Source organism: Sesamum indicum, linkage group LG10 (genome assembly GCF_026168435.1).
Source record: "Sesamum indicum cultivar Baizhima isolate 11 linkage group LG10, ASM2616843v1, whole genome shotgun sequence".
In the NCBI taxonomy this organism is placed as follows: Eukaryota; Viridiplantae; Streptophyta; class Magnoliopsida; order Lamiales; family Pedaliaceae; genus Sesamum; species Sesamum indicum.
In genome coordinates, this window is record NC_142666.1 from 15,285,885 (window position 1) to 15,309,195 (window position 23,311).

A 23,311-nucleotide genomic window follows, 5' to 3' on the forward strand; every position below is an offset into this window, starting at 1 on the left:
TGGCGTTCCTCCTGTTTATCTAGCAAGGAAGCAACCTCGAACCCACTCTATCTTTTACTGGTACAACCATCGGGGCTATAATTATCAATTTTTTTTTTATTTTCAATTAACCAATTTTTTGATAAAATTATAAAAAGAGAAAAAAGTAAGTACCAAAAATAGTAATTATGTTTTTATTTATTTTTTAAAGTTTAAATAAATTAATTTATAAAATAGTTAATATATAAAATATATGAATGTAAAAGTTAAATATAAAAATAATATTTTGGCATTCAATACAGTTTGATAAACATGACTAAAATTTGCAACCAAATTGAATATCGAACCAAATTTTTGGTTCGACATGATGAATTTTTTATTTTGATCGGTTATTGAACTACAAAGACTCCTAGCCCCTGCAAACCACCCCACCCCTCCCTTTCCCATTATAAGAAGTTAAAAAATTATAAGTATTTTAATATTTTATTATTATCCTTTTTAAAATAAATAAATATATTTTATTTGTATTTTAAAATTTAAAATTATATTTAAATTTATTTTTTTATATTTAAAAAAAATAAAAATTATATTTACATGTTGAAGGAACATTTGTATGAAAATGGTATAGGACGATGAGAAGATATATTTTTTTTATAATTGAAAAAATAGGAACACTTTAGCACCCACAATTAAATATTATATTCTAATAATCTGTATCTATACTATATAACTATTGACTAACACTCTTTTGGTGTCTTAGTCTGATTATATTTTTTTTCTTCTATTCTTTTTTTCCCCACCCATTAACTTTTATATTTTTCTCATTATTTACAAGTGGTAAAAAACTACATTGTTCAAATAGTTTTTTATTTTTAATTAATTTCTTTTTTTCCCTGCTTCAAATATAATATTTCAAAATTATTTATTTTTTATTACAATCCTTTGCATATTATTAATTCTCCTACAAAAATAAAATAGTAAACAATATTTAATTAGTTATATTTTTTTAAATATTTTGTACACATGGGTCGCATGTGCATATAAAGCTAGTTTAGAAAACTAAATTTAGGTTATCTTCATAATTTGTGTAGTTAATTAAGTAATTATGTAATGGACAGTGGCGAAGCCAGAAAATTGGCTTAGCCCTATCAAAATTTAATAATTATGTCAAATTCATCAAAAAAAATTAAATTACTACAATTCATTATTGCAAGTTAAATGCATAGTAACATAAATACAACTAATTCTTATGACTATTACTCTAACAACGAGGGACGAGTTGAACAAATATCAAAACTTAATAATTATGACTATTACTCTGATTGCAGAATTACTTTATCATTGATTTCAACAAATATTACTTGCTCAATATAACAAATCATTAAGTCATTCAATCATTCCCTACCTATCTTATTTCGCAATTTGCTTCAATGATAACTTGCTATGGACCAACTTGGACCTAGTGGAAGAAGTTCAAGAAGATGCCCGCACTCGCATAGAAAGATACAAGAAAAAGGTGGTCAATGCCTACACTGACGAGTAAAAAGAAGGGAATTCCAAGTGGGAGACCTGGTACTCACACAAGTTGGTGCTCTCGGACTATGGGAAAACTAGTTCCCAATTAGGAAGGACCTTACAAGGTGACTAAGGTCATCAAATTTAGGGCATCTGAGCTGAAGGACGCTGATGGTAGGAAACTTTCTCGACCATAGAATCATAGTTATAGCGCAAGGTGCGAGAAGCGCAAGCCCAACGTTATTTTTAGAAAATGGCTCTGGGCTTTATCATGGCGGCAGAAAGGCGCAGAGGCGCACTAAGGCACACCTTCTACAAGCGTCTAGGCGAAGTATGCTCGCGCAGGCTGCACCGCGCTAGGGTTTCGACAATAACACCAATTTGGGACTTTGGTGGCTGCGGCGATTACTGCACAAAACTAGAATTTCAGAGAATTAGGAAAACAGGTTTCACAGAAGAAAAAAAGAAAAAAGAAAAAAAAGAATAGAAAAAGGGGAATAAATATTTAAAAGAAAGTAATAGAGAAATGTAGTAGGGTTTCTTTTAACCTTTTAACTTATTTTTTTAAAAAAAGTTACAGAATAATGTAAAAGAAAAAGTAAAAAAAGAAACAGAAAAGAAGAGAAAAACCTTTACTAGTTGTTTTACACATTTATTTGATGATATAATGATTAATATAATTTCTAATATTTATATTTAATTGTTTGTGTAATATTGAAGTTAAAAGATATATTAATGTATGAATATATAATTATTTATGCAAATTTGCGCCATAATTTAAAAATACGCATGCAACACCATGGCTTCAGGGCACCTTTACGTTGTGGCGTGCCGTACGCCTTTATCAATTATGCGTGGAATACTTATAACCTTATGAAGTTTAACTCCTAAAAACCCTACTCTTTACTTGTAGCTCGCTATCCTTGTAATCATGCATTATCCCACATAAAGGCAATTCTTGCTTCCCATCTTGTGTTACTCATAGGCTACGATTTAAGCTTTTAGCTAATTCCAAATAAGTTGTTGGCACCTATTTGTACATAAGTATTCTCTAGCCGGTATGCATGCGTAAGTAGCCACCAACTGGCGCACGTTTCTACATAAGTTGCCCCTATCTAATGCACGCTTTCAGTAAGTCGCCCTTAGTTGGTGCACGCACTTACATAAAATGCTACTAGCTAATGCACATTGTAACATGAGTCACCCCTTGTTGGCGCCCACATCCAACTCAGACATCATCAGCTGGCATATATAACATACAAGCCATTACCAGCTGGCACACTCACTTCAATTTCCTATTGCCATCTATTGGCAAATCTATTTCAGCATAATGCTAATGAAACCTACTTAGGCTAACTTACTACTTGCATTCTAGCTTTACTCATTTACTATAAGACATATTCTTTCCTACTAACAAAATCATATCTTCCTCGCTAACAACAGGAACAAACAATCTTGCATCAGTTGGACAAAGCAGGTCAATATTTCCTATCACTAGAAAAAAAATTACTATTGGTTATAATATTAGGGGTTGTGGTTAAAACCTTTAGTAAATGACTAGCTTTTCCACCATGAAAAAATTATTTGTCATACCTAAGATCCATGTAAAAATATTTACCATGACTATAAATATTTTAGCCACCCTTGCAAAAACTACAGTTAAAACTTGTTACACAGCCGTGGTCAATAATTATTTGCTACAACTATTTGTCATTAATTATAATAATTAACTATGGTTAAGTGTCATAATTGTTCTAGTGTATCCTATAAACAGGTTGCTTAAACTTGCGAGCTTGATGCAGCAAAATACTATCCCATTTGGTTTAGGATTATTTGCCTAGTTTTTGGCCTAGCACTTGTGTAGAAAAGCATTCTCTGATAAACATATAACTAAATACCCATCTTACTCGAAAGTTACTTCAAACACCTGCAGTGAATATACTTGCTTAAACTTATAGGAAGGTGCTATCCCACAGAATGTTTGGAATAAACCTGCAGGAACACCCAAACATAGAAAATAAACCGAAAAAATGGATAACTGCATAAAAAGAAATATCCAGAACATTCATAAAGAAGAGAAGGGGGGAGATAGGATCCAAAAAGCACCTTGTGCCATCAAAACTACTATCCAGAGCCCACAAATTGGCATTTCAAACCTCACGCAGGAGGTAGCATTGAAAAAGAAATATATTTTAAGAAAGCAGGAGCGGGAACACTTTTTTGTCACCACTAGTAGGAGGGACACCCTGAGAGGAAAACATCTTCCACCATCTATTCCCAAGATTTTCTAGAGCTTCTTCCTCCTAAGCAGCATGAAGCAAGCTTCTAAGCTTGTAGGGCACCTCTTCGTCTGGCTCAAGAGCATCTGCCAGCCCAGTATGGATATATAGGAAAGAGGTGGAAGCAGTAAGAGGAGGATAACCCACATCGACAAACTGGGAAGCTCATGTACGATAACCATGGTAGTAGTATTTTAAGCCCTATCTAACAACAAGTGTTGGAATTTAAAAGACTTCTTGAAGTTCGCCATCCTACTAGACCGCATCTCCTCCGACACATTTTTCCCCTCATCTAAAGAAGAGTAATCTTGAAGTTTCAACATCGCTTGCTCCAAACGCTAGTAAGCTGTTAGTCTCAGACCTTAGCTAAGCTAGACTAGCCTCATGCTTGCGTTCTTTCTCCCGCACCTCCTTCTCCAACTCCCCTAATTTCTTCTGGGCTTCTTCTTATGCTGGTCCTCCTTGCTATAGCCAGCTGAATATCCCTCTAGCTAGTAAGGCAGCCTACAAAGCAGATCAAGGACATGTCATGTTATATGAAAATTAGAATATCCTACCAATTTTTTTTTCTTTTACCTTGCTAATATGTGAGCCAACAAGATCATGGCCTAAGGGCGAGGCACAACATCCAGATAGGCTCTATTCAAGGGTGAAAGAGCTCCTTTCCAAAGTTCGGCAACTTCGCTTGTCTCGCATTTTTTTTGCAACAGTGACTGGGCTTCACCAACACCTAGCTTTTCCCTCTTAACTCTCATCTAAATAAGTCGAGGCGTCCCAACTTGTGTGACAGGCTTAGGGTCTGGAAGGGCCAAAGGACCTGCTGATCCTTTAACTCCCTTGGCAGGTGTAGAGACATGATTCGTCTGGTGCTTTCCCTTTGAAACCCCAATGAAGGCCAGCTAGCTGGAGTCGGGGGTGGATTTTTTCCGCTGGTGGATTTTTGGCGGAGGAGCCAACTTTAGGAATCTTTCCTTCAGTCAGAATATTATCTTGCAGTAGCTGGTTGAACATATTGACTACAAGGACATGGGTATATCAACACGTTACACGCATTTAAACTAAGAATTTTACTGGAACAATATTAACAAAAACACTCAAGGGATTATACCAGCATAGGGAGCTTAGGGGGCAATATAAACCCAAGTAATGGGAAAGCGTCAGGGAATCGGGGAATCTATGAAGAAGTAATGGTATTTCCACTCTTTGATGGTGGTTTCAAATGGAAGAAACTGGGCATTCCCTTACTAGTAAACTAGAACATACTAGGACTCGCCTTCTTCAACATGAAGAAAGAAGGAAATTGAGCAGGCGAGGGGATCTCGCCCAAATTCCTAACCAAGATATAAAAGCTAGCTATCATAATGAAATATTTGGGCACCAATTGACTCAACGAAACATTGAACAAGGTAGATACCTCTGCAAAGAAGGGAGGAACTGAAAACTGCAGCCCAACTTTTATTTGGGCCATGTAGAAGCTATCAAAAGCATTGGGAGGAGAATAATGCATTCAACAGAAATAGGAATGCAAATCAGGAATTCATCAGGTATCCAAAACCTTGACCTAATTTCTCCTATGTCTTCCTCTCTCAGGCAGGATAGAAAAACCCTAAATGATTCAGCACTGGAGACAACTACCATATCCTCCGTCCTTCTCCTCTCTAACTCCTCATTGGATGTCTTCTTCCTACTACTCACCTCTTCCTCGTCAGAATGGGAAATGTAAGGTTGCTCCTCATACTCCACCAATAGAGAGGTTAGAACAATAAAAAAAATCCTCTACTGCACGCTCACCATACCCCCTCTAACATGATTAAACTAAAACGAATAAGGGAAAAAGAGCATACCTAAGAGGTAGAAAAGTAGTAGGATCTAGAGAAAAATAAATAAATAAATAAAGAACGATATTGTGGGGAATACCTGCAAAAAAATAGTGAAAGGGTTAGAAAACCTTACCTTTGAACGAAGAAGAAAAGAAGAAAGAAATAGGAAACTTACCTTAATGCGAGAATAGTGTGAAAATGTTGAAAACGAAGATGCCTTAAATATGTTGCTTTGCCCCAACAGTCCTATTAGCTAAGGACTTGGTAGCATTAATCATTACTACTCATAACTCTTTTTTTTTTTTTTTTTCTGTAGATACGATTTGAATTTGAAAGGCATCTCTGTGAAAAAAAAGGAGGGAATCCAACTTGTTTCTCCTTAGCTAACCCTGTAGGATTTGCCCTACTGACAACACAAGCGGGAAAAACTTTCTCCTCTTTTGTTTTCTCTTTTATTCTTCATACGATCTTACCTACTCCAGCAGTCCCGCTCTACGGTTTGTACTCCTAGAGTGGGGGAGAATGATAATGCCTCGTAAAACTCTTGGATCGAGACTATAAGAAAGGTAGATCAGCCTAGCTGGATGCGAACCCAGCTAGCCTACCAGTAGGGAGGCAAGACCCACAAGCTTACCTCCTACTTTACTGAATTGGTACGCCCAAGATACAAGCACATTCCAGCCAAACACGTTATTATATAGCTAAACAAACACGTCATATAATTTGCAAACACATCAGGGGGCGTCATCCTAAAATATCTTTAGTTGGCTCCTAATAGATCAACGAGAAATGAGTTGAGAATTCATGAGTAACAGATTCCCGGATTTTCAGGCGAACCTGACAAGGCTCAATCAACCTGATGTATCTCAATAGAGTATTGTGCAATCATTTTATAGCATCAAACCCTCACTCTCAAAACTCTCATTTATTCTCTCATTTCTCTTTTGGGTTTTAAACTGTTTTGAGCTTATATTTTGCACTGCACATGAATATATACAATTTATCATTATTCTATATTATTATTCATATTTTTATTCAAGTTTCCTTTACTCTTTTTCAGTAAAATCATTACTAATTTAAACATCAAAGTGCTAAATCTTTGTTTTGTAGGGTTAGTCCCGTTGATTTTGAAATTTTTCTCGAAGATCCTACGACTTTATGGTATGGCCAAAAATTTAGTATGCATTAGTATTATATATGAAGCAATGGATAAAGTAAAAATGACCATAAAAGCAAGTGTCAGAAAGTAAGAGAAATACTGGGGATTCTTGATGATGGATGTTATCAGCAATTACATAGGCACTTGCATGCAGCAGATAACTTTTAAGTTTTGTTTATTATTTTTCTTAAATGAAGTAAAATACTGTTTCAATTTAATTTTTTATTTTTCTTTTAGTTTATTTCTTCAATTCAATTCTTCAATACACAAACACTTGTTTATTTATCACTGGGAGGTTAGACAAAGAGTAAATACAGTGATTTAAGAATCTATTCGGACTTCATTGTTCAAGCCAATGCAATGAATGAGGTATTAAGAAGTTATATATTTCAACATATATAAAAAATAATTTGTCATCAAATGTGTATACTTCTATTAATTGTAGATAAAGACAATTATTGATAAATTGGGAGAACTCGAAACTCCACTTGCAACAAAAGCAGTATCTACATCTCTTTCAAGTATTAATGATTCTAAGTACTTTTATATGTTCAATAATTGAAAATTCACGTGACATTTAAATCAAATTTTTATTTAGCTCAATGGTGGTATAATTATGGTGATGAAACACCCAACCTTCGAAAGACAACTATGAAGGTTCTGTTAAATATGTGCATCATCTGGATGTGGGTAAATTACATTTTGGTCCCATAAGTGGACTCAATTCCAATTTTAGTCCCATACTAAGGGCAATTCGCACATTTGGTCCTGTAAGTAGATTTTTTTTTCAATTTCAGTCCCGGTTGGGGATTTCCGTTAAAACTTGACGCCTGCTGCTGAAATACGTTAGGTGCTGTCAAATATGGAGGAAAAACATGAAGAATTGGAGGAAAAATCAACAACTTGGTGGGAAATTATACTATACCCTCTTCCTTCTATTTAAGTCTCATTTCTTCATTTCTCTCTTGCATTTAGTAGAAAAAATCTCTCAAAATATGGCTGCTAATAGAGAAATTTTTTGTCATTATGGAACGCTTGCGATTTTGAAAACCTCATGGATCGACGACAACCCAGGTAGGAGATTTTTTGGGTGTACGAAGAAAAGAAACGGATGTGGTTTTTTTGGTTGGGAAGATCCGCCGATGTGTGCAAGGGCAAAGGTTATCATACCCGAATTGCTTCGAAAACTGAATAGAATGGAGGACAAAATTGCATAAATGCAACGAAGACAAACTATTTTAGTTTATTTTTTGGTTGTATCTTGGCTTATGATGTTGTTTAAATATTACTTTGGTTGAGTCTTTGTCAATTTTCATTGGAGTATATTTATCTAATTTTTCATGTATTCAGCAATATTAGGTTGCTATTTTAGGATATGTAATCTGTATTTTTTACTCTATCATTATGCTGTTTTGTAATCGGCAATATGTAATTTTGTACGTAATATTATGTTATAGTTAACAACACCCTTTAAATGGACCCGGATTTGCCGTCGGTCCATGAAGTTTTCAAAATCGCAAGCCTTCCACAATGACAAAAATTTTCTCTATTAGCAATCATATTTTGAGAGATTTTTTTCTACTAAGTGCAAGAGAGAAATGAAGAAATGAGACTTAAATAGAAGGAAGAGGGTATAGTGTAATTTTCCACCAAGTTGTTGATTTTCCCCCCAATTCTCCATGTTTTCCCTCCATACTTAAAAGCACCTAACGGATTTCAACAGCAGACGTCAAGTTTTAACGGAAATCCCCAATCGGGACTGAAATTGAAAAAAAAATTCACTTACGGGACCAAATGTGCGAATTACCCTTAATATGGGACTAAAATTGAAATTGGGTCCACTTATGGGACCAAAAATGTAATTTACCCTTTGGATATGAAGGAAATTGGAATATTTGGTCATTAATTCATAATAAGATGTGTAACCATTTGGTAACACAAAGATTGCATCAATTGGTGTGTCAATTATAATATGCGATTAAAAGTCAGAAATTTGATGTATCAAAAGAAAGATGATGACTATCATAGTACAATTGATTTTAACCATATTTTTCATGATAATGATATTTTCATGGCAACAATGTGTAGGGTATCATTTTCCACTCTGCTCTGGTCTTTTACTCTCTAAAAGTTATAAGGGCATGGACGACTTGTACTAGAGGCCTACAGACTCATCCATCATCCATAAAATTTTCAGTTTTTCTCACTCCAGAATGCACCTGTCTTCCATTCTTTCTTCTTTCACATACTCCCATTTTACAATCCATGATTTTCTATGCGTGGTTATTGATATTTGTAATTTTCCTTGTCTTTCTTCAGTTATACAACTTTAGATCCACGATTAACTGCTGTCTGCAGTCTATGTATAATCCCAAACTACTACTAGCCCAGCGTATATTAACATGTGAAATTAAGTCTCTCTCTCTCTCTCTCTCTCTCTCTCTCTCCAGTGAAAACGGATAAGAAAGATGAACACCAGACCAAGTACTGATGGTAGGTGAGAATCTCAAATACAGCTCCCATGCTTCTGTAAAGTGATATCTGACACTGTAAGAAAACCTTCTCATGATAATGTCGTCAAAACAGAATGTGACACGGCAATGTTCTACCTTCTCATCAGAAATGATACCAACAATTCAGAAGCTGTATCTTACTAGCACCTTTCATCAAGTATGGAAGCAACTCTTAAGCGTATGAATGGTATGTCCTCGTAAACTACAGAAGCTAACATACATATCTACAGAGGTTATAGTATTACAAAAGTTACAAGGAAAGTTGGATTGCCATAGCTCTCATTGCCGACTGTCTAACAATAGACGTTGGCTAGATTCGTTCTCCACCAAAGGCTTACAGTCAAAGGAAACTGAGCTCGAAGACATTGGCAGTTTCCTAACAAACAACATCAAGACCCTCTCAGCAACGGTCAATACAACACTTGCTATCACATCAATTCTCTCCTCGTATTGCTCGTATACAAAACACAAACTGAAAGAAAGGATTAAACCTGCAATTGTTTAACCACAATAAGAAACAATCATATGAACATCAAAAGCAAAACTAGCCAATTAACAATAATTACTTCGTACCTAAACCAACAGCAACGGTGAAGTGCGGGGGAACAATCAACTTAAAGAAATACAGAAAAATTGATGCCTGTTTGAGATTTAAAAAAAGCAAGTTAGATCTGTCAAAACCAATATCACAAAGAAACTAGTGAGTGTAATAAAATCAGTTACTTGATTCCTTCTTTAATGTTGTATCACATGTGACATGGAAACTCCCACAGGATCAATATCAAGGTGGGGGGACAAACCAAATTTGGCACTAGTATTGATTCTATATGCAAGCTCAAAGAATTAAAAAAAAAAGGAAGTGTACGGATCAACATCTTTTTGAAGATATAACTAAACTCACTTGTGTGAAAATGTTTTGAGCATAAACTTCAGAACAATGTGGTTTGTACAACACAATTAACTGGAAACTCAACCGTAACTCAGTACATATGGATAAAGAACAGCTATAGTCAAGTGGGGCGCACAGCAAACATCATGAGAAGCAGAAACTATATTTCCTACATAATTGATCACTTCTGGAATCTAGAGCCTCATTTACAAATTTACTTTCATATTCACAATTCAGATTTCCGAACAACCAACAAGTGTTTCAGTATCTCAAAGAGAAACTACAAAAAAAAGTTCTTAAAGCAAAGAATAGAACAGTCAAAATAAGATCAACATTCTTGTCAAAGTACTTCAGAACAATATGTGCAAACAATATGAGGTGGCCCAAAATCTTGCACGGACCACTAATTACAAGCATTTAAAAACCCTACAAGTAGCAACAGTATGTGTATCCCATGTGAGCATAGTCTCAGAATAATGTCACTTTTGAGATACCTGGGGCCAAAAAAGAAACAAATGCCACACAACAAATGCTGTATTGACATTAATTTGAATTTTGATTTCTCTTGTCTAATTCCAGTTTTTTGTTATTTACAACCATCTTCTTAGGAAATACCTAAATTACAATTACTGATTCTAACCTCCCTCTCTTAAAATTATCAAAACTTTCCTCCAAGTTGCATCTGTTAGAAAACCCAAACAGCACGGTCAGAAGACTATATTACCAAAATATAAAAATAAGAAAGACTAAGTCTCCACATTTTCAAAACCATATTGACCTTTTTTAATTCCTAGCAAAAATCAAATGAGGCATCCCTTCACAGTGCTACCCATATTCCTTGCACCTATAGTCCTTTCATTGTATCTCTGACAGTCTGGTAAGTAGTCATATCATGTTGGGGTAAGTTCAAAATAAATTTCTAACCAGGGATTACTTTTAAAATAGCTAAACCAGCTCCTAAGCAAATTTTATGTCGTCATAAACTATATGTTCAGTTGAAAATACAGTAGTGTATGTTTATTAGGCAAGGAATAATGTACAAAATTATATCTCTCCTCCATCTTCTTCAACATCTTAAAACTTCCTCCTGATTATCACTAAATCCTCGCAACACTCTTTAGAATTCCTTAGCTGAAGTGAGAATATCATTAAACCTTTACATTTCACCCTCAAAAGTAATGGTTACAATAGGTAACATCCAAAGGTAGCATTTTGAGTTAAGGTAGTATTTAGAAACATTATTTCATTAGAAAAATCAGAATTAGAAATTTCGTGCATCCATATGCAGATCCAAGGACTAAATGGTACAAGGCATGAACTTACACTTCCAACAATTTGTTGCATAAGGAGATATCCTGCTCCATGTTTGAACAAGAAGCAAATTTTCAAAATTCTAACTAAGATACATATAGGAGCGTTGTCCGTCAAATCAGTACAAAGAATGTATGAGTCCACGGATTTCTCCAGTTCAAACCCTAAGAAGCAACCAAACAAGGAACCATCACGAGGAAGTGATGCACAGGAAAACTCTGAGATATAAGTCAACCAAACACTGAACTTACAAGTAGTTCATTCTTAAAGTCAAATTTGAAAACAAAAAAGATCATAATATTCAGATAAGGTTACATTACACTCATCTAATATCTGATCTTTAGAGGAGACATCATCATATTGCCCCATATTTGCAACACAGAGAGAAACCAAAGAGGGAGTTCTAGTTAATTCGCACCAAGCAAACTTCTCAAATTAGAACAAGTTTCAGTAATATTTACCTTTAAGAAGGTACACCAATCTTCTCCTTGAGCCAATGATTTTGCTAGAGAATCCAGCTTATTCCACATGCATCTTATGGTGAAAAAAGAATTTCGCATATCAACTTCCGAGATCTCAAAACATGAAGATGGTATTCTAGGAATACTGGATTCATATCTGCAGAAAATGTGATTAATTTTATAAAATACTTGAGTTACAAGGAGAATTGAAAAGGAAGAAATATTATCTGCTCAGTGCTCACAGTATCCATAATAATTATACGGGTTTTACTCATAGTTAAGAATAGTGCCGCTAGTAAATCAGATAGTAGCTGTTGACTTCAGAAAACAGCGCAATATCAGAAACCGAAATAAAGACTACGTAGCATGGAGGTTGCTGCAGAATCACATAAAACTATAAAAGTAACTGAAAGGACAGTAAAAGATTGAGCACGGAATAGCCCCATCCATGAGAGAAGAAAGTTGTAAAACAAAGTATTAAAAGCTGAAAAAGGACAATGCTATGGATAAATTATATCATGGAAATTTTCAGGAACCGACTTACCCAGTCAATGGTAGTATGTAATGCCCACAAAGTAACACGATGATCAGCAGAAGCAGCTTAGCGACAGATGAGATAAAAGTTCTCCCAGAGAGGAAAAACCAGTGATACAGAAAAGCAAGAAAAAAGAAACAAAGAAAGGTTTTCTTCTCGTCTCTCCACAGCAATAAATCTGCAACTGCAGTAAAATAGTATAGTGTTACATGGGGAATAAAACAAGAAAACATTACTCAATCACTCTTTTCTACAACATCAAACCATAGATACACATAGGTAATATATACATATCTACATGTGTGTGTGTGCGCGAGGGAGAGGGGTATGTGTTTGTTCAGTTTAAGAGAGTGAGTGAATCTGAGTGTGGGTGAGAAAAGCTAGAGGGGTAAGTTGCATTAGGCACAAATTCAACCAAATGAAAACACAGACTAGGAAAGTGGAGATAGTTTGTATCAGCCTATGGGTGAGTCCAAAGGCCTTACATTAGCTACTCAGATAGAGATTCAGCTCATCAATCTAGTCATAAACACTACGAAGAGATATGCTGTTGAATAACAAGCTCGTTCATCCAGCAACGGATTCAAGTTCCAATCCTCAACTAAGCACTTGAACAGTGAGATAAACTGCAATTTTTATATTTAAAACAAGATGGTTGGCAAATACATTGTAGTACCACAAACTGGAAATGTTAACTAACCTTTTCCACTGCCTAACAGCTTCTCCACTTTCGACGGTTCATTGGAGTCCTTACATATCATGAAAGGCGAGTCCACTGCTAGATGAGAGTATGAATCAACAGTTGATTCCACAGCCTCCTGCGTCAAACAACAGCCTCTGCTTTAACACATATATCTAGTATGTAAATCTACTCAGACTTGGGCATGCAAATTTATCAAGTCAGTGGAAAAATGATGTCTATTCACTCCACAAACCACAACGCAGATGAGACAACAGAAACCATACAACAGCCGGAAAAGCTCTATTTTGCGAAACAGGTGGATAGCCATAACATCCTAGAACTGGAAACATTTTATGAGAAAAATAAACGACCTACAACAATAAAAAGGCCGATATATTATAGTGGTTCAGATGTTGAAGGTCACTAGTTAGTCCCCTTGAGCAGACAAACAATCCCCAAAATTTTCCTTTTCAGTCTGTTTAAGGTCACAAAATGTAGACTACCTCATTTCGCCATGGAACTAAACTTTACTTTCAAAACAAATTATGACAGATTTTACTTCTCTAGAAAGAAAGGAGGTCTGCCAATTAATTTTCTAGGGCATCACTGAGACAACAAAAACATTCGGCTGAAAGAGGGCTCTTACTGATGCAAATTGAATTGTTAATGGTGAACCTAGAATTAAACTACAGTAATAAAGAATAAATCCTCCAAGTGCCTATTACACTGGAAACCTAGGATCTAATAATAGTGGTAGTGTACAGTTTTGTAAGAAGTTACTCGAACAAGCACCATCATTATACTCCCCCCGAACACACATAGAGCAACTCTGATACCCAGTCCCAGTCTACATCTTATGTCAGGCATTTTCTCAAGACCAACAGCAACTCCAATTTCAGATGAATGAAACCAACATACAGCATCTGTTTCAATAAAGATGTATCTGTCCTACGCACACTTCTTTCTTGCGAAAGTCAGAAGCATTTGTACCAGCCACAGTCAATTCATCCACAAGGAGAGAAGTCAAGCACATCTGAACATATTGGAATGACAAGGGAACCTGCCACACAGTCATAGTAGGCATTTGTAATTTCTACAAGTAGGTTAACCCAGTATACGATTCATCTTTGAGTTGTATTTAGGTTCATAATTATTCATCGCTGCTTCAATTAACATCACTTTACTGTAGAACAGTGATGTAAACTTGTCTTAGTTTGGCATTTAACTAAATAACACCAAGCATAATTTTCACAATTACTACATTCCATAGTTTGAGGCTCAAACTATGATCAAACTAAGAAAGAGATTGACCTCTGCTTTCATAGGTACACCAGAAGAGAGCACAGAAATTACTATAAATAGGTCTTTGCCTAGGAAAAGGTCCATAGAAACAACTGGTCTGAAACTTACTTCCATCGAAACAATTGGTGAGTAACGAATGTGTTTCTCAGCAGTGGAACAACTAAACGTCCTTGTGCGCAAAGCTAAACTAGCAACATTGTAAACAGAGACAAATGGGTCAAGCTTTCTGGTATCTGACTTCATATGCAGCAATTTTATAATAAGAACGACAAAATGAGTGGCCCAAGCAGGGAGACTGGTGACAGGCCTGCAATCAGACATGTAAAACATACAAATCAACAAACAATTAGAAAATTCTATCAGCTGCAGCCCAAGTGCAGGTGAAAAGGGTCCATTGAGTGACTAATTACTGGAAATAAAAAAATGCAACGAAAATAATGTACCCTATAGTACAAGTTTATCATTGTGGACAATGGAGAACAGGAAAGACAGCGGAAATACAAAACCCTACATAATTCATTAGGGGTTTGAGGAGATAAGACCTGTATTACCAATAAATAACTAAGGAAAGAAAAGGAAGAAGAGAATGCATGGGAAAAATCAAGGTCAGAAACATATTAAGGAAATGTGAAATCATGTTTCCTCATTAACACTTCGAAATTGCTTCTCATTTTCATCTTTAGTCATTCACTCAGAAAATCATAACTTGCCAAATATGTGAAGGCTTTGACATAGAAAACATGCCCTTGAAATACCACCAATGATTTTTGCACACAAAACAGATCTCCTGAGGTCTTGCACCTGATCTTTTCAGGCATGGTGGAATTTCTCTTGCAGAACTTTCCATGGGACTGGTAATAGAAGATACTAATGTCCACTCTTACTGCTTAAATATTTCTTCCTTAAGAAACTGACTGTAACACCTGACAATTGTTTGTATATTTATTAAATTGAGTATTAAAATAATTAAATTATTTAAATTTTGCATTTAATTGAGGGTTAATTACACCTAGATCCTCCTTGAAAATATGAAACTACACTTTGTCCCAAGAAACTTTGGAAGTTACTTCAAAAGTTTTACTAACATCCCTTTTGAAAATAATCCGCTTGCAATCAATCAGACCACTGCTGTGAGAGTTTTGGACCAAAAATACTAAAGAGATTTTAATTATACCCCTCATCAACCCAAAAACTGTGTAATTAATGGTATATAATTAAAAGGGTAAATAGATAAAATACTTGCTATGAATTTATAACACACCACCTATCAATAAAAAAAAAAAAAAATTCTAACATCCTCTTAAGAAAGCATAAAACTTTACATAAACACCCTTTATTATTTACATAGAAAAATCACATCATAATTAATTACATATAGAATAATAAGAACATATACCTCAGATTCCTGCACAATAAAATATAAACATAATGAAAGAAATAAAACTTAAAGAATGCCCATTCCACTAATTCATATTAAAGTTCCGACACATGGTTGATTTATATGTACATTTAGCATTTTACAAAATGATATTATATAAGTAATTTGTTTGCTTTAGGGTGGAATTGCCAAAACATAGATATTCTTTTTATCAATAATTATTGCAGGATAATTTCAAAAGAATTTAAAAGGCATTTGGCATCAAGATTTCAAGGTTCAGTAAGGATTAGCTCATTATCCTACTACTTGTCATATTTAGTCTTGTATTGTCATGGCCCAAGGCTAAGTCATAATGATAACTGAAAAAGTCTGTATTAGAATATTTTTGCTTCTCACTTCAATCAATTCAATTTCATCCCTTCCAAATATAAATATTACAAATACATCAAAAAGCACAATGATCATTTAACAAACTTATTGTTTAATTATATTTTATTTTTTAAATTAACGTAAAATGATAGCTTCACTTTTTTGTGTGGGTTAACAAATAGAGTATTTCCGGAACAGAGCAAGTTAATTTCAAAATCTCTCAAGGTGCATTTGGATTGATAGATTTGAATTTGAGGGAAGGATTTGGACAAAGATTTTCAAATGACTCTGTCTGAAAAGAATTTGAAATCCATAATTTCAAATCCTTGTATCCAAAATGCAACCTTTGTAATTTCATACTTTTGAAGAGGATTTTGGTGAAATTAACCTTTCTAGTGAAATAAGAAAAAGGTGTGGGAATACCACGCTAGGACATTAATTAGAAGGGCTAAACAGTAATATAATATTTAACTGAAAACTCATAACGTTGTCACTTATTTGATAGAAGTAGAATAAAAGCCAGAAAAGATCAATGAGGTGGCTATACCCAGGGCACACGATGGAAAAATTACGTCAAAATCTTGGTGAAGGTGAAGGGAAGGACAAATGGATATCAGCTTTGTGCTTCAAGTGAAATTCTTAGTGCCTCTATGTCACACTTGGTTGTGAACATGCACTCTCTCAATTTGTTGTGTATGAGAGTACATTTGGATTACTGTTCACTTACGAAAAATTCAAGATTGAACTTTGATGTAATAGATTGTAGGGATTATCCTGTCCAATGATAAGGACTCCAAGTTTTGATGTGTCACTTGTATTCTTTTAGTTAAAATGAAAACAGGATGGGTCAATGTGTCAGAAGCCTAAGGTGGGATCTGATCAAGTTTTGCAAGAATTAACATTAAGTATGAATGTAACTATATTTATGATTTGATCCATGAAATACTCTAAATTGTTCAAATTTTGTTGGAAAATCTTCAAAGAAAGTTTGACGAATGCACTCTTGGTAATTGGAATAGCTTTGGATGAGCATTCATTTTTCTAGTAAAACTCGTACCCTTGTATGATTTGGTGTTTCTTGTAGATAGTGATACTTATAGGATCCTAACTGCAAGATATGAGACTTGCATCTCACATAGGGAATTGGGAGAAGTGCAATATCTAAAGTTCCAATCACTTAGGAAATAATGAGAGAAAACAAATTGCAGGATGTGCAATATCTTAAGGTCCTCGATCCCAGTTGCCCAAACAATGATTTAAAGAATGTATGCATATACATGTATATACGTTATATGTAAGTATGGATAGTTGAGAAGCAGAGAATTACAAGATGAAAATTAGAAATCAATACTTCATAAAGAAATTTGTGACTGAAATAATTCTCCACACTCTTCCATCCACTCCCAGAGTTAAGAGCACAAACGCTATGAGTCATTAACTATGATGGTGGAGCATAAATACATCGACATAATTTTGTTTTCATCAATTACTTCCCAGGATTAAGATTCAGACTTTAAAGTGCACAATGATGACAAAATCGTAATTATACATCAAATTAACTATGGACATGCAAAACACACATCAATTACATGAACTATTTGTTTCTAGTGCAGATACAATCGAACAACAGTGGAAGATTTTGGATACCTCTGGTAGCCTAAGCCCTCCAATAAAAGAGATGCAAACTCCCAGAACTCCATTGGCTCCAGATTAGTTATAAAAAACACCTACAAAAATTTCAGTCAAAGATGTTATTTCACAAAAACTGAAAGTAATAGACAGCAAAAAAGGAGCAGCTTGGATTTTAAGAATACCTTTCCAGAAACAGAACCCTTCTGAGAACTTAGAGATTCTTCAGCACAGATATGAGCATGGGCAACATTATCCACATAGGTGAAGTCGGATAGATTTTTTCCACTTCCTATAATAAACTGAAATGAGAAAGCCTATTACTAATTCAAAAAGTACATAACTAACTTAACTGGTAATGCAAGAAATAAATAATTGCGTAGGAAAGCAACAACATTCAGATCTTATACATTACAATAATTCCTTTCCAACGAAAAGGCAGAGGGTTTTCCAAATGGGACTAGCTACAATAGCATGGAACATGTTGCTGCCAGTAAATGGTAATCTATCCACAAGATTAACATATGAAAGCTAACTAATATAACACTCAGAAGAAAAGATAGATCATATGCAAACATAATTATGAGTTCATAAAGTAGCTTACCTTAACCCAGGTGGATTTTGCCATATTCACCAGCAAAGGTAAGAGTTGTTTATCTCCAGGTCCAAATACATTGCAAGGCCGAAGTGCACATGTTAAAACACCACCAATATCATTCGCAAATAAGATCAGTGCCTCTGCTTGAGTCTTAAGGTCAGTGACCATGTCCCAAACCTGTAGGATAGCATGCAGAGAGAGAGAGAGAGAGGTTAGGATATTATTGACAGATGGAGAAAGAGAAAGCTACCTCAGGCTTTTAGTCTGACACGTACTCGGCCAGAATATGGCAAAGATTCATCCCCGTTATGTATATCATGGGCATCATCGAAAACAACATCAGCGGAACTGTTGTAAATTAGATGTTTAACGTTGCATTCACGACAAGCATTGATTACATTTTTTGCACCTGAGAATTGAGGCAATAAGGAGATTACTACAGGACGAAATGCAATATAGCACTTCAATTCATCTTATATCATGCACAGCGACAAAAATTACCTTGAACAATGATGTTGTAACAAAAATAGAAGTCTGGGGGGAATGAATCCATAGAGTCGAAATAAAATACAACTGAAACACCTTCAACAGCTGCAGAGAAAGAACATAATATTACCACGCAATTTCCAGAAGGGAAAAAAAATCTAATTCTCGAAGTAAAAAGAGGGCATAGCAAGGAATATATTACTAGATTGGAAACCAAGTGTGCAATCCAGAGAAAACAAGTAGAACCATTGAATCAAATAAAAACAGAATACAAGGTATAGGCAAGGCAGCGCTGCATCTTAAATGAGTTTTTTGCACTGAATGCATAAAAAATACAAATGTTAAATAATTCAAGCTTCCAAAAGATATCTTGTTAAGTGTTAACCATCCTCAAAAGCATACCTTTTCAGCTTGAGAAGCATCTTTAACTAGATTGCTATGCACAATCTATATGTCGATGGTTTCTGATAAATATAATTACACTTTTTATTTTCAATATAAGCCTAAATATTTATGTACAGCAAGAGGCAGCATCTTATCTGGAAGCTGTTCCAAAGTCCAAACACACTACACCGCTTGTGGAAGCAAATTACAAGTATAATTTCAATCTAAGACCTATTGATTCTTTTCCTTTTCTTCTGTTCTCCTTAGAATTAAAAAAAAGAAAATTTGAAAAAGGTGCTTTCAAGTTTTACGGATGGCTTGCAAGCCATAAATAGCTAAGGCTTCTCATGAGAATTCAAGTGGGTTTATTAAGATGAATTCCATTAATCCAACCGAAAAGAATATATTTGTAGATGGCCTGGGAAAATTGTTTAAAAAAAGTCACATCCTTACTCTACACAAAAATTTATGGCGCTCCATGCTATTTCTCCCTTTCCCTTGTACTACCAAGTCTTATGATATGATATAAACATGAGATGGAAAGGCAAACGTAAGCTCGCCAATAAGTTCATATAGCTGAATGCTAGAATGCCTTTTGGTGTTTCTAGGGACAAAATAAGTAGTTTAGTTAAGAAAAAAGAAAAAGTAAACCCATGTCACAGATCTTCCCAATATAACCCAAAAAAATAAACAAATAAAAACCAACAGTGTATCTGTATTCAGATTAACTGAAAAATAACTTATCCTGACAGCACATGGGGATATCATGAAAAATCACCAGGTTATAGATTATATATATACTTCAAGAATCTGCAAATTGGAAAGTCATAAAAATGAACTTCACAAATACCTACAATTGGAAGTGCTCTGCTGTTATAATTTTACCATGCTTTAAAGTTAATCAGCTAATTTTTTGTTGTGCATGTCAAATAGAATTCATGCAAGAATTATAGATGGCAAACACCCACAGACAAGAATACACCATACGCTATTGATTCACCTTGAAAAGATAAACTGATAACTCGATATTGTCAGAAAAACATATGATGTTCAGGGAAAGACAGTATATTTCTCGTGGAATTTCAATCAAACCAAGATGAAAATCCAACACCATCAAGAACACACCCAAACAGACAAGCATTTAACTGATGCACATATTAAAGAAACTCGTCAGTGAAGCCCCGTACTTTACAATCATGCAATATTAGGTTCAAATATCTCCAAACATGTAACTACGTGCCTCATTTGTCATTGAGATGAGCATTCTTATCTCATTACCTAGTATAATTACATGACCAACGGCTGTATTGAACTAATTATTGAAATCTTATTCAAATATTGACGTAATGATGTAATCAATTACTTCACTAATAAAACGCATACTCGCCCGTGAGCAGTATAAATCTATAGACATCTTAAACATTCTCAATACCACATTAGTAACCCTCGTTCAAATTCACAATTAAATAAAACGCGTTGTCAAATACCTTGGATGATTTGCGATGTATGGCGAACATCAACCTGGAAATAAGCAGCACGGCCGGAGGCCAAGGCGTCGGCAAGAACCGACTCGGAGGGTTTGAGCTCGGGAGTCTTAGCGGTATCGGCGACTCGGACGATCCAATTGCCAATTCTCAACAGCATCTCCACCAAGACGCTGCCTACAAATCCCCTGCCACCCAATACAGCGCACGTTTTCAACTGTTTGTCTGAATCACCATCGCCACCATTTTCGTTCGCCATCTTCGAGAAATCGCGCGCAAATGAATCAACAAAATGAGAGCGAAGAAATGCGAGCGAGCGAGCGAGAGAGAGAGAGAGAGGAGAAAGTGGTGGTGAAAAAGATCAAGAAAAGAGGGTGCAGGGATCGCGTGTGGTAGGCTCCACCGTAATCATCTGGTTGGTTGACTGATTTCACCTCCAGCTTTGACCTTTTTCTCCCCCCACCCCCCCTTTTTTCTTTTCTCTTTTAGATTCCTTTTTATTATTATTACTACTATAGATTTTTTTATTATTACTATTATAAATAATTGCACTCATTTTTTCTAAAGTTTGGTGTAATTACATCTAAACCTCCTATAGTTTATACATTCGTTAGTCAAAATTCACTGAATTTTTTGATATTAACAGAAAAACTGAATGAAATTGATATTTACCCTCAATTGACTTATTACAGGTCAAATAATTTTTTCCAACTAAACTATCCTTATAATGTTGAAAATATACCTCCTCACATGCATTAACGCATGACGATGTATGAGGGTAATTTGATCATAACAAGATTTATCTGACCTATAATAAATCAATAATAAGCCAATTGGGTGTAAATGTAGAATTTTTTTTTATTTTTTTGTTAATATCAGCACATTTGATTATTTTAATTAACATAGTGATTTATTTGTTAAATAAAGCAAACCTTTAGGGGTGTTAAATATAATTTTTCAAACCACATGAGATTTAGGTGTAGTTACACGAAACCTCAGGAGAGTGGAGTGTAATTATCCCTTGTTGTTAAGATAAATTCTTTGATATTCAATTTAATTATACAAATATCTTTTATCATTTACAAAATTACAAGTACACCCTTTAAAGGGGTGCCTATGTAATTTACTTGAGTAATTGCATTTGTAAAATTTTGCTCTGAATAAGAATGTATTTGTAATTACAATCATAATTTTAATATATATATATATATAATTTTTAAAACAATAAAAGTATTTGTGTAATTAAACCTAACTTCAGGGATGTTAAAATATTTACGCTATATTATTATTATTATTGCATTGTTGTTGTTTTTAATGTATCTTTTTTTTTTTTTATTATTATTATTATTATTATTATTATTATTATTATTATTATTATTATTATTTGTTGGTCTTGTTTTTCTTCTTATTTTTATTTATATAATTCTCAGTCTTTTTTTTTTAAAATACATCAATTATCTTTGTGGATTAAATTTGAATTCGGCTTAAATTTTATTTTTTTTAACACTAAAAAAATACTGTATTTTATGAATGTTTTTTAATATTGATTAAATTTTATATGGTCTTGAGCTTTATTTAGCAAAATTTAGGAATAATGTAAATAAATCGATAATTATATTAGAAGACAGTGAAAAATCATTTGAATCGTTCATAATTCCCGTAGCATTATATAAATTATATCTAAACAACACCTACTACTACAATAGAAAGACAACACCTACTATGCAGTGGAACAACACCGTATTTTGAGCGCATGTACATAATTTCCATAACTGGGGACTATCTAATTTTGTTCTTACCGACCTTTATGAGCGCATGTACGTTTGAGAGAAACCTACAATCTACCACTGAAATAATAACTTAAACACTACTAGAAAAAACTTAATTTTAACATCGAATCATATATATATGATATATATGTGTGTGTGTGATGTGTGAATATATTTAATCTATCTAAAATGACAAAAGTACCCCAAATGTCCTCAACATGACCAAATCAAAATGCACTAAGGATCTGCGTATTTTTCATTCGTTTTGAATCCAACCTTTATTGTTTGATACAAACTAGATCAATATTTCATAACTAATCTATAACTCAATCGTTTCTATAAATACACAGTTTTTAAATGCCAAACATATTCTTTTACGACTTTCAATACTCTCGATATGAATCTCACTGATTTAAGCATTGAGAACCACAGTCAGAAGCTATCTAATACTGTGCTTTTCGACTTTTATAAATATATATACATTTGAGGGAAATACACAACCTGATACTAAAAATATGCACTTAAACAATAACCAAAATGTTGATTGAAACCTTAGATAAATATATACACATATGGGTATATATAATATTACTTATAGAAAAAGAAAGAGATGGATTATGTGGTTGATGAGCATAAGATCAATAAGTTTGGTGAACCTATCCATCAATCTGATTGCTTTCCAACTGAAAAAAGTTGCAAAATCATTTTACCCACTTTTTGAAGTTACTCAAATGCTTTTCTACTTTTCAGAAATTTCCTTTGCTGCAAA

General features: G+C 34.3%; 1 protein-coding gene across 1 annotated transcript; it reads right to left on the reverse strand.

The window, feature by feature from the left end:
* Window positions 1–9,294: 9,294 nt before the first annotated feature.
* On the reverse strand, window positions 9,295–21,146 carry LOC105172010 (3-beta hydroxysteroid dehydrogenase/isomerase family protein). The gene is made up of 12 exons (XM_011093330.3): window positions 20,777–21,146; window positions 18,921–19,010; window positions 18,695–18,828; window positions 18,426–18,596; window positions 18,007–18,123; window positions 17,840–17,919; window positions 14,554–14,752; window positions 13,162–13,279; window positions 12,471–12,645; window positions 11,927–12,083; window positions 9,839–9,905; window positions 9,295–9,756 (listed from the first exon to the last, which is right to left on the reverse strand). Exons 1-12 carry the CDS (start codon window positions 21,030–21,032, stop codon window positions 9,545–9,547), a joined length of 1,776 nt encoding a protein of 591 aa, XP_011091632.2. The 5' UTR covers window positions 21,033–21,146; the 3' UTR covers window positions 9,295–9,544.
* Between the last annotated feature and the right edge of the window lie 2,165 nt (window positions 21,147–23,311).